Genomic DNA, 12,661 nt, shown 5'->3' with positions numbered 1-12,661 from the left:
GGAGTGGGGAGGGTATCCAGCAAGATGGAGAATGATTGCCTATAGGGTGAGAATTTGTCTACTCTGCTTGTAGAAGTTTTCTTACCCTGAAAGAAACTCATATGGCATATTAACAGTATTCTGGGATGTATTATCATGCTCAAGTGTGGGAACATGTGAAGGAAAGGATAGTCTTCATTTCATTTGAATGGCTTATTGAAGTTTAATACTGCTTTTCTGGTTTCCTGTCAATTCTTCCCACATAGAGGAATAAATCAGAATAGTGCGTAATTAGAATTAAGTTTTTTTGTTTTCGAAACCTGAAGAAAGCTGGGCCTCCCTCCGTTCCAGGTGGCTGGATAAACTGGGCCTGTCCGCCAGAATGGGCATAGAAGTGGTGATGAGGCAAGTGCTCTTTGGAGCTGGAAACTACCACTTAGTGGATCAAAACTTCAAACCTTTACCTGTAAGTGATTGTTATTTTCCTGTTGCTGTGAGTGGAATAGAATATACTGAGCACCCCTGTATCAACCTTCTGTGAAAAGTCAATCTTCTCAATAAATTCAGTACTCTCAGCAAGTAACCAAACCATGGAATGATGAGTTGGAAGAAACCTTATAGATTATCCATTCTAATGTGTATTTCTTGGGGTGTAGTATGGGTTTTTTTTTTAATGTTTTTTATTTATTTTGAGAGAGAGAGAGAGAGAGAGAGAGAGAGAAAATTCCAAGCAGGCTCCACACTATCAGTGCAGAGCCTGATGTGGGCTCAAATCTGTGATCTGTGAGATCATGACCTGAGCAGAAATCAAGAGTCAGATGCTTAACCAACTGACCTACCCAGGCACCCTGAGATGTCTTTTTTAAAGGGGCAGTTTGAAACTTTGTGACTCCAATTTTATAAGATAACAAACTCAGATAAAAAATAATGTTTTGCAAAGTAAATCAAAGTTAAAATTACCTACAGTATCCAAAGCTTCAAAACTTATTTATGTCATGAAATTATAATTTATTTAACTTTGAGATAAATCAGTACTATGTACTTGTTAAAAAAAATCTCACCCTAAGAATTGGCCTTTTTGTTAATAATCTTCAAAATATTTATGAATACAGTCTAAGTTTCACCCTACCTCCTACTGCATCTGGTGCTAAATCAGGAGATGTAGACTTTTATCTAAAAAGCCACCTGGAAATATATGTCTAAAACTTGGAATAGTATAGATATAGCCCTGAGAAGTAGGACCTTGATTTTTGTAGTCTAAAATGGCATTTGAGGATATCTATTTTTAAGGAATAATTCCTAAGGGAATTATTTGAATACTGTAGGAAAGCTAATAAATTTTGCAAAAAGCACATGACAAAATATAAGCAAGGTTTTGTGGTTTGTAGGTAGCTTTCCCAAGAAAGTTCTTTTAATCTATAGTAGTCCCAACTCAGAGAGCACATGGTTCATAACTTTTAAAAAATTTTTACAAAAATGACCTTGTAACAAGTGGAATATATCTTCCCCAAGTATATTATGAATCAACTATAGAGTTAAACCCAACATGATCATTTCATTAGACAAATATCCCAAATCTGCTGCTGGCCCTTTCTGAAATGGACTTTGAACAAGGAAGGTACATAAATAGTTTCTACAAAGTTGACTTTGCCTAGAAATTAGCCAGCTTATCCTGTCAGCGTAAATAGTACCAGCTATTTATTATGTTGTCTATATCTTTTCAGTGCCCAAACATACATCTTTGGTTCAAGATCCTTTGTGGTTTTTTGTTTGCTTGTTTTAAAATTAATTAATTAGTTAATTAATTAATATTTCAGTTTTAGAGAGAGGGCGCAAGCAGGGGAGTGGGGCAGAGAGAGAGGGAGAGAGAGAATCCCGAGCAGACTCCATGCTCAGTGCTGAGCCCAAAGATGGGTTTGGTCACACAACCCTGGGATTATGATCGGAGCCAAAATCAAGAGTCAGAGGCTCAACCAACTGAGCCACCCAGGCTCCCCTTTTCTCAAGGTTCATAGTCATCTAGAAAAACTTGCAAGAGTAAATGGCACCCATAACATCTGCAGGGTCCAAGGAAATCAGTCTTAAATCCAACATACCTGATTGTTTTCTTATTTGATTTATATAGCAATCCTGGAAGCTGGCAAGGCAGGTATCTTAGATCTATTTTCCAGATGTGGAAGTTCAAACTGAGACAAGGCTGTGGGACAAGCTGGATGTCACACAGCTGTCCTGTGTTGCTCTAGAATTCCATACAAATCCTGGCTCTGAGGCCTGAACGCTTTCTATCCTACGAGTCACCAAACCACGCTGAAGTTATGTCTCCTTTGTAAATGTTTAATTGATTCTGCTCTTGTCTCCAGTGAAAAATTTCAATGTAAGCAGAGAAACAAAAGCTGTTTGTCCTGTTGAGTCTACATTTCCTCAGCTCAAGAAGGAAGAGTTGGAATATATGTTGAGTAGGGTTCTTCAAAACAACAACAACAAATTTTAGGGGCATCTGAGTGGCTTGGTTGGCTAAGCCTTCAACTCTTAATTTCAGCTCAGCTCATGATCTCAAGGTTGTGAGATTGATCTATCAGCACAGAGCCCGCTTGGGATTGTCTCTCTTCCTCTCTCTGCCCCTCCCCTGTGTGCACACTCATGGACACTGTCTCTCTCAATATAAATAAATAAACTAAAAAAACCCCAAACTTTTTAGTATGGAAATTTTCAAAGTAGAGAGAAAAGCATTTAATCCTCAGTTTTGTTTAATCCATAATCCTACCCACTCCTCACCTCCCACTTACTAGATTACTTCAAACAAATCTCAGATATATCACTATCCATCAATAGGTCAGTATGAATCTTCTTTAGACAAACATAAAGTATTATCATACTTTAAAATATTAACAATAATTCCTCAATATCATCTAATGTTTAGTCAGTGGGTGTTTCACATTATCCTTATTGTCTCAGATGTTTTTATTTTTTTATTTTTCAAATGTATTTCATAGTTGGCCTATTCACATCAGGATACAAACAATATCCATATATTGCACTTGGTTGAAATATCTCTCAAGTCTGCTAATCTTAAAGTTTCCCCTCCTGCTCCTTTTTTGTGTTATGGAATTAATTATTGAAAGAGAGCAGGAAATTTGTTCTATTGTGTTTCCCACATTCTAGATTTCACTAAATTTCTTCCTGCACTGTCCTTTAGTATGTTCCTCCGTTTCTTATAAACTGGCAGTTAGACCTAGAGGGTTGAGCTTATTCAGCTTTTTGGGTTTTGTTTTGTTTTGAAATAATTTTTTAAATGTTTTTTGTTTATTTTTTTGAGAGGGAAAGGGAGAGAGAGGATCCCAAGCAGGCTCCATGATGTCAGCGCAGAGCCTGACGCAAGGCTCAAATTCACGAACCGTGAGATCATGACCTGAGCCAAGATCAAGAGTCAGATGCTTAACCAACTGACTGGGCCACGCAGGTGTCCCTGCGTGAATAATTCTTCAAAGGAGATGTAGCATACTTCCATCAAGAGGCACTTGATCTCTAGTTGTTTCTCTCTCTCTCTCTCTCTCTTTTTTTTTTTTACCTTGATAGCTAGTGATGATTATTGCCTAACCCATTCAGGAAGGGGGATCATTAGGTTCTAAAAGAAAGTATTTTAGAGGCTCTTAGCTGACTCAGTCCATGGAGCATGTGACACTCAATCTCAGGGTTATGGGTTTGAACCCCATGTTGAGTATAGAGATTACTTAAAAATTTTAAAAAAAATCTTAAAGAAATAAAGCATTTTATTTTTTAATTTATTTTTATTTATTTATTTAAAATTTTTAATGTTTATTTATTACTGAGAGACAGAGAGAGAGCATGAGCATGGGAGGGGCAGAGAGTGGCGGAGACACAGAATCCAAAGCAGGCTCCAGGCTCTGAGCCTGATAGGGGGCTGGAACTCACAAACCACGAGACCTGAGCTGAAGTTGGATGCTTAACTGACTGAGCCACCCAGGCGTCTCAGAAATAAACTATTTTAATCTCTTAAACAGATAGAAATTTTATTGTAAAAACCTGCCTTTGTGTGTATGTGCGTGTGTGTACATGTGTGTACCTAAAAGTTCTGCTTTGAGCTTTGTTTTGAATTCTTGGTGATAGACAGTAAAGAACATTTAAATTCTCTCAGCAATGAATTGCATTCTTGAAGATGTATCTCCTAGAGTTCATGGCTTTTGGAATTCTGGATATACAGTCCTCCAATGATAAAAAGCAGCAAACAAGAAATTGCCCTCAGGTTCATGGTGGGAACATGGATCAAAAGATGTATTCCATTTAATAGTCACAGTCTTCATACCGTTAACTATTTGCTCACACTGTTTTTGTTAAATAAAGAAATAAGTAAAGATCTACTTTTGTCCCTCCTCTCCCCACCTGCCCAACTAGGATTATTGGCTATCTCTTCTGTTCAAGAAATTGGTAGGCACCCATGTATTAATGGTGAGAGTGAAAGGTCCAGACAGCAGCAAACTTCGAGTATACCTTCACTGTACCAACATCAATCAGTAAGTATGTAACACACCCTTTTCCAGTCAACTTTTAATCATTAATATGTCCTTCCTGATAGGATGATATTAAAATAATAACTGTAGCCCAAAAAAAGCCATTCATCATTTCTGGTGAGTGGGAACTCTTTAAATAGTGAGGACCCACTGAGAAGTAGGCAAATGGTCTGGATGGAAATTCTGAAAAGTGTCAATAGATTTAACTTTCTTGTTTTTTTTTTTTAAATAAGGCTAGAAAAAGCTGCTGTGTACATGGTTTATAATTTGAATTCATAAAAACTCACAAAATTCACTTTATTATTTATCCTTCCTGTGTTTAAACATGGGTGGGCTGACCAGCTTCCTAGCAACTGAGCCTGGCTAAGCAGCAAAGATCTCAGAATGCTGTTCCCCAGAAAATGGTAGTGTGAAGAGCAATAGTTTAAATCATCTTTTCAAATAGGACCACATCAGTGGTCCAATGTAATCATGAAAGAAGGATAAAAAGAAGGCCCATCATCATTATAGATACTAATACTTAGTACCCATGATTATGTTTGTAACTGAGTTTTTAATTGCTTAAGTTAGATAAATATTGTTATTGAGTTAATCTATTTGCTTTTAGCCCAAGGTATAAAGCAGGAGATTTAACCCTGTATGCCTTAAACCTCCATAATGTCACCAAACGCTTGCAGTTGCCATATCATTTATTTGACAAAGAAGTGGACAAATACCTCGTAAAACCTTTAGGGCCTGATGGATTACTTTCTAAGTGAGTAATTTTCCTTTTTTCATTTCAAACTTTCACCAAATTGATTGGTATTTATCAGAATAGAGAGTGTTGATAGGGAGCAAAAAAAAAAAGTCAACGATTTCAAGTTCTAACAATTCTTAATATTCAGGAAGTTTATAAATGAATACTTATCCATACAGATATAACTCACTCAGAGTCCAAACGCAGAAGGATATGAATACAACTTACCAGTTAACTTAGGGAATAGTTTGCATTTCAAAACAACTTGATATGTCAAGATCCCCTCAAGACATTTAGATTATTTGCTCAAATAAGAGTTATGATTCTTGGTAACAGAGTCAGTAAAGCAAAACATACCTATGTATAATTGCTACTAAGGACATGGGGGTTGGTGTCAATACACCATGTGAGCTGAGTGTGATTCCCTCAAAGTGTTAAAGTAGTTTGGTTTGTTTGTTTGTTTGTTTGTTTTGGCTAAAGCAAGAAAATAAAATGTCTAGAAGTGTAGCTTTTAGGTAGATTATTTGAAGTCAGTCATAATACATTTTGGTTCTTGGATATGTCTTATAAGAGACCATATTCAACAGAACATTCCAAAGGGCCATGACCCTTGAAGAGTCAGGCACAAAAACATTGTAAGATTCTGTCCAGTGTGTGTTGGAAGGAGCTCTCTTCATCATGACTGTTCTCACACTGGAGCATAAAAAATTAAGAGTTTACAAAATTCTCACCATCTCCTCCCATCTTTGCAAATGGGTGATGTTTTCAGTGATAATTAGAACCTCAGAACCTGACAAAGGACAGTAAGCATGCTTTCTCCAAAGACCTATCTATCTTCCTTAGACAAACATCATTAGCATTGGGTCCATTCTTTATTTTCCCCCTTTGCTTTATTTTACTACAACTGTAATCACATAATCCTAATGGGAAAAGAAAAAGGGAGGGGCACCCACAAGTTTTCCAAAATGGCTTTCCTTACATAGCCTTCATAGACATTTTTAATGGGCTATATGTTTTATAAAATATCGTGGTGTACTCACCCATTTTCCTGCTGTTTAAATCTTTTTTGTAATATAAATAATACATATTTGGGTAACAGATACTTTTTTTTTCTATTTCAGTTCTGGCTTTTTGAAATGAGTATTTTTAGGGGCACCTGGGTGGCTCAGTCGGTTAAGCTTCAGACTTTGGCTCAGGTCATGATCTTGGGACTTGTGAGTTTGAGCCCCATGTTGGGCTCTGTGCTGACAGCTAAAAGCCTGGAGCCTGCTTTGATTCTGTCCCCCTCTCTCTCTCTGTGACTTCCCTGTGTGTGCCCTGTCTCTCTCTCAAAAATGAATAAACATGAAAAAATTTAAAAAAACAAAAACAAAAAATAAATGGGTATGGGTATTTTTAGCATATTTGGGTCTGATGCTGACAAGGGAAAAGCTTTTCTGAAGTACCTGAATAATAGTTGTAGAGTTGGAAGTGTGTTAAGAGATATTTTGGTCCAACCTCAGATGGGTAGTTTAGGCCATTCATCTGCTGGATGGCTCTCCTGTTGAATCTTGAAGCCTCTCCAGGCAGCTGTCCTCTCCAGGGTAATGTGAGCCTCTCTCTGCCTTTCATCTGCTGTTTTGAGTTCTGTCCTGGGGAGCCGAGGTCGGAAACTGCACCTCATGCCTGTGGACAAGTGGGTCCAGAGAGCAATTTTTCCTCTTTTTTCTGGTAGGGGAGGTTGGCATGCGCTCCGTATTAATTCTTATTTTTACTAAGTTGTGAACATTTGAAAACTGACCACTATGAAAATATCTGGATTTCCAGCTTTTCTTTAAAAACAGATACTCTAGCAACTCTGGGCTTATTTTCCCAAGTAGATGGAGTTGAACTGGGGCTGTTTACTTGAGGCAGGTTCTCCTCAGTCCCTCCATGATCCTGTTCTCTCTAGGACTCTGCCCTACTACACTTGAACGTATAAATTCCTTGGCTCTTGTGGGTACTTGAGTTTGGTACCCTTAATCTGGAACAATACCAAATACCTCTTTTTCTCCAGAATAACTCCAATATCTGAAGGACAATTGGATTGTCGTCTCTCCAGGCTAAATATGCCCAATTTCTTCAATGATTCTTCTCTTTGCTCTATTTATCAGACCCCATTGCATTCTGCACACATTTCATTCTTATTATTAATGGAAAATTCATGAAATTATGGATGTTTCATTACCCTAACTTCTTTTTCATGAGTGTATATTACTTTTACTTTTCTCTCTTTAAAATGTTGCAAAAAATAAAATAAACTGTTGCAAAAGTATCCCAGGTAGGTTTGATGAGTGTACAGTCTGCAGCTTGTTCATTATAATGACCTCAGAGGGTTAAACAATGATCATCTTTAAAAAATCATTTTTTTTTAATGTTTATTTTTGAGAGAGAGAGAGAAGCAGAGTGTGAGCAGGGTGGGCTGAGAAAAAGGGAGACGCAGAACCTGAAGCAGGCTCCAGGCTCTGGGCTGTTAGCACAGAGCCCAGCGCAGGGCTTAAACTCATGAACTGTGAGATCATGACCTGCTCTGAAGTCAGACACTTAACCAACTGAGCCACCATGAAGTTGGACGCTTAATCAACTGAGCCTCTAGGCACCCCCTCCCCCAAAATCATTTTTTAGTTGAACAATGTGTATACTCCCCACAGAAGGTCTTCCATAGTAAGCGATTAGTAAATATTTGAGTGAATATATTTTTAATATATTCGTAGTATTCTGTATTTATCTCAGATCAACTTTGTCCATAATCCCTAATTCAGGTTACTATTACTTGCTAATTCTGTTCTGCTGTTTTCATCTGAAACTTGACAAGCATGTCTTCTATTTCTTGTCATCATGTTACTGACTTCAGAATATGAAACAAGGTACTAATCTTGCATAAAATCGTACCCTGATTCACCTAGCCTGATGCAGAAATAATCAGCATGCTTTAAGCTCATACTCAATGTATTGATAGCCTCCCTTAGCAGTTTTTACAGCTGATTAAACAATATAGCCAGATGGTATGAGGTATTATTTTGCCCATGTTTCATCATCTTAACCCACAGCAATATTAATTTATGATGAGATTTACCTTTAAGCTCTATGGCCTCTCCTAAAGCATTTCTGAAACTTTTTTATGTAACCTTGAAAATAGTTCTCAATTTCATGTAGAGTAGCTCTTACTACTAACATGTAGAGATGTTTTCAAGGCCTGTTTTTGTTTGTGGTTTCCTGATGATGGTCATGGCGTTTCCTCCTCCATCCCCTCTAAAAATTGATGTGATATAGGAACTAAAACAAAACTCATGTGGATGTGGACAGAGTATAAATGCAGTGTGGGCTTGATAGCTTCTAGCACAATCATGGTTATCTTATTAAGCCTTTAGGTACAGACCCCAGAGCTGGGCACCTAACGAAGGTTAAATGGAAACTAATTTTTCTGCTGACTGAAACTTAGGATAGGGTTTGAAGGATCTTTTTTTTTTTAATGTTTATTTATTTTTGAGAGAGATAGAGTGCAAGCAGAGGAGGGGCAGAGAGAGAGGTAGACACAGAATCCGAAGCAGGCTCCAGGCTCTGAGCTGTCAGCATGGAGCCCGATGTGGCACTCAAACTCACAAACCAGGAGATCATGACCTGAGCCAAAGTCCAACACTTAACCAGCTGAGCCATCCAGGTGACCCGAACTTAAGGAATCTTTAATAATAATTCTAAATTGTAAACAACCAAACGTCTAACACTAGACAATAGGCTAATATACTCACACAATGGAATCCTGAACAGCTGTTAAAATGATGCAGTAGATGAATGTTTCAATGGTGTGAGCAAACATTAAGAAGTGCTAAGGAAAAGAGAATCAAGTTTTAAGAGACTGGGGCGCCTGGATGGTTCGGTCAGTCAAGCATCCGACTTCGACTCAGGTCATGATCTCAGAGTTTGTGAGTTTGAGCCCCACATCGGGCTCTGTCCTACTCTCTTTGCCTCCCCCCTTTTCAAAAATAAACATTAAAAGAGAGAGAGAGAGAGAGAGACTATGTACTATATCCTCAATTTTGTTTAAGTGAAAATATATGTGTATATGCATAAAAGAAATGAAGGAATATACATCAAAATACTAAAAATGGTTATGATGAGCAGTGCCTGGGTGGCTCAGTCAGTCCAAGCAACTCTTCATTTCAGCTCGAGTCATAATCTCAAGATTTGTGGGATGGAGTCCCGCATCGGATTTGATGTTGCAGCACAGTGCCTGCTTGAGATTCTTTCTCTCCCTCTCTCTCTCTCTGCCCTTCCCCACTCTTTCTCTCTCAAAATAAAAACTTAAAAAAAAAGAAAAAGAAAAAAATGGTTATAATGAATTAACCAGTTATATTTATCAGAATAATGGTGATCATAGATAATACTTTTGTGGTGCTTACTCTGCAAGGCAATCTTGTAAGTGTTCTACATATATTACATGTAGTACATATATGACACACATATAACTCTGACATTAACCCATTTTCAACAATATAATTTTTGGAGGGGCATCTGGGTGGCTCAGTGGGCTGAGTGTCTGACTTTGGCTCAGGTCATGATCTCACGGTCTGTAAGTTCGAGCCCTGCATCAGACTCTGTGCTGTCAGCATGGAGCCCACTTTAGATCCTCTGTCCTCTTTTCTGCATCGCCCCTGCTTGCTCTCTCAAAATATTTTAAAAACTAAAATAATATAAAATAAAAATTTTCACATTATAAAAACTTCATAGTGTTAAAAGCACTTAAGGAAAAGATCATAGAAATGTAAGCATTGTTTAGAATTACGGAATTAACTATCAGTGGAACTAAAAGCAGACTAAAAGTTTTCTTTATAAGCTCTTGTTAATATTGGATCTGTTGCTGTGAGCATGTATTAATTTGATTTAAATAATAGTAAATGTGTATAAAAAACATTTGTCCTCAAAATATTTTCCACATTTTTGGACTCGGTTTTGAATTTGAATTCCAAGAGCAGAATGCAAAGTAAACGTACATTTTTTTGGGAAACTTCTGGTTTAGTGACACAAAATTATTCTTGTTTCACTCCAGCAATATATATTCTACCAAAATATCTTAAGGACATAAGATATGCAAATGAATACGTATAGCCTGGGGGAAGAGGAGTGAGAGGGTTTAAGGGCACAGTTAAAAGTCGGAAATTTTATGTCATTTTTCATGTTAAACTTGTAATATTTACATTCCCTTCTACCTATTTGCTGATCTAAAAATGTTTTCAATTACTTACCATCAAATAAAATTGCTACAGATCCAGAAGTTACGTCCTGTTTATCCTTTTTATACCTCCATCGTAGTGCCTACTATAGATTATGTGTGTTCCATTTTCTATGAAAGGCCAGAGAGTAAGTATTTCAGGCTTTGCAGGCCATATGGTCTCTGTCAGAATGACTCAGCTCTCCCCGTGTAGCTTAAAGATCATCTGGGTCAAATACTTACCCGATATAGAATTGAAATACAAGTTCTATAATACAGGCTGTCACTGTTTTGGGGGCCTTAAAAAGATGTCACAACTTGGGCAAAGAAGGTACAGCACACACAACTGGGCTAACTTGGGTGTATCTTTCCCCTTTGCAGATCTGTCCAACTCAACGGTCAAACTCTGAAGATGGTAGATGATCACACTCTCCCAGCTTTGACAGAAAAACCTCTCCGCCCAGGAAGTACACTGGGCTTGCCAGCTTTCTCCTATGGGTTTTTTGTGATAAGGAATGCCAAAGTTACCGCTTGCCTCTGAAAATGAAAGGCATACACCAGCCCTGAGATTGAATTTTTCAAGTGTTTGATAAGAGGGGAGCAAAGCCCAAGCTATAGGAAGGCAAGCAGACAACATTACAGATCAGCCAGGGAAGCTTTAAGGACACGGGGACACTCACGCGGTGCTAGATTTAGCAGTCTTTTGTTCTAAAGTAGACCACTGCTAATAATAATGCCTGGTGCCAAACACTATGCTCAGTGCTTTGCATGTTCTATTTTTACTTAAAGTTATTAAAAAGGTATATGGGTGCTCCCAATATAGCCAGGAGGCAAGTAAGTGAAGGATACAGGACTATTTTTAAGAAAGTGCTTAGTTGTTTTTATTTTAAAAAAGCAGTTTAAAAAAAGACTGCAGGATTCTTTACTCCATATGCTGTCTATGCGTGCTCCCAGCAGAAAAAGTTTACTGCCACCATCTTCAAACTGTCTATAAATGAGTGACAGTCTCTTATCACCTTAACAGAGAGCTAGATTTAGCTGCTGCTTCTCTTCTCGCTGTTCTTTGTCAACAATACTGTGTGAGAGGACAGATGGCTAGAAGTGATAGTATAGAAAAAGAATTAATGACAATTCAGAGGGACTGGATTACGTAAACTTCAAATGAAATTTTAAAGTGACTGTAAATGAAATCGACTTACCAAGAGGAGAAAAGGTAATTCGATACATTATAACCACCTGTTACTGTTGACTTTTAATCTACCTTTAGTTGTTATTTTTGTTGGGAGACTCTCCAATGCAAGTGGCAGAAAACCCTGATTCAAGTGGCTTATACCACGAGGACATTTATAATCCTACAGAACAAGAAGTTCAAGTAGGGTGGGCTCAGGATGCCACCCAGGAATCAGGTCGTTTCCATCTCTCTGCTCTGTCACGTTTAGTGTTGGCTTTATTCTCCAGCTGGTGACGTGATGGCTGGAGCTATTCCATGGACCCATTCAGACCCAGCAGCAGCCAGAGAAAGAAGATGAGCAGCTTTTTCTGCATCTCCTTCATAGACTTGAAAAGCCCTGTCTCAGAGGTTCTCTCAGCGAACCCCCCCTCATGTCTCCTCGTGTCTTATTGGTCAGGAATGGGTCACACGGCCATTCTCCCTGTCACTACCAACATCAGTGAGAGCCTTGTAATTGTCTCCTAGTGATCTTTTGGAATGGAGAGTGTGTTGGGAAGTCCATGGCACTGGCCACTATACTTCTGTGCTTTTATCAGTGACAGAAGGTATTATTTTCTCCTTTATCTTACTTTCTAGAGATAGAATTCTCTTTATATTTATGCCTGCTATGAATATTGTCTCTATTAAAGTTAAGTATATTTATAAAGAGATAAAGACAGAACCCAGAGTCTGAATGCTTCAGTACCCTAAATTTTATAAGTAGTTTTTATATTTTCACATTCAAAATAAAGTAATTTTTATAACCTCAATATTGCATGATTATTCTTTTAATAACACTCAAGCATGGAAACAAACAACCTTAAGCCTGCAGGTCCCTTTATTTGCAAGCTTTATTTTCCTTCAGCACCTTGTTTATACTTCCTACTTTTCTCTCTCCCTTCAGCTTCCCCCACATCAGAAGAGTTGACCTTGAAGAAAAGAGATCATCAGACACAAACACAATATCCTCTCTGATCATG

The 12,661-nt window shown here is 37.9% G+C and overlaps 1 protein-coding gene across 1 annotated transcript in view; it reads left to right on the top strand.

Moving 5' to 3' along the window:
• The window catches only part of HPSE (heparanase), a 39,672-nt gene extending 27,221 nt beyond the window's left edge, over nucleotides 1–12,451 (top strand). The window contains exons 9-12 of the mRNA XM_077774791.1: nucleotides 331–445; nucleotides 4,393–4,511; nucleotides 5,116–5,262; nucleotides 10,853–12,451. Of these exons, the coding sequence (XP_077630917.1) occupies nucleotides 331–445; nucleotides 4,393–4,511; nucleotides 5,116–5,262; nucleotides 10,853–11,012 (541 nt within the window). The 3' untranslated portion in view covers nucleotides 11,013–12,451. The remainder of the gene's footprint in view (nucleotides 1–330; nucleotides 446–4,392; nucleotides 4,512–5,115; nucleotides 5,263–10,852) is intronic.
• The last annotated feature ends 210 nt before the right edge of the window (nucleotides 12,452–12,661 follow it).

Source organism: Crocuta crocuta, unplaced genomic scaffold (genome assembly GCF_008692635.1).
Source record: "Crocuta crocuta isolate KB4526 unplaced genomic scaffold, BGI_CrCroc_1.0 scaffold237, whole genome shotgun sequence".
Classification (NCBI taxonomy): Eukaryota; Metazoa; Chordata; class Mammalia; order Carnivora; family Hyaenidae; genus Crocuta; species Crocuta crocuta.
This window is presented reverse-complemented; position numbering and strand designations above follow the sequence as displayed.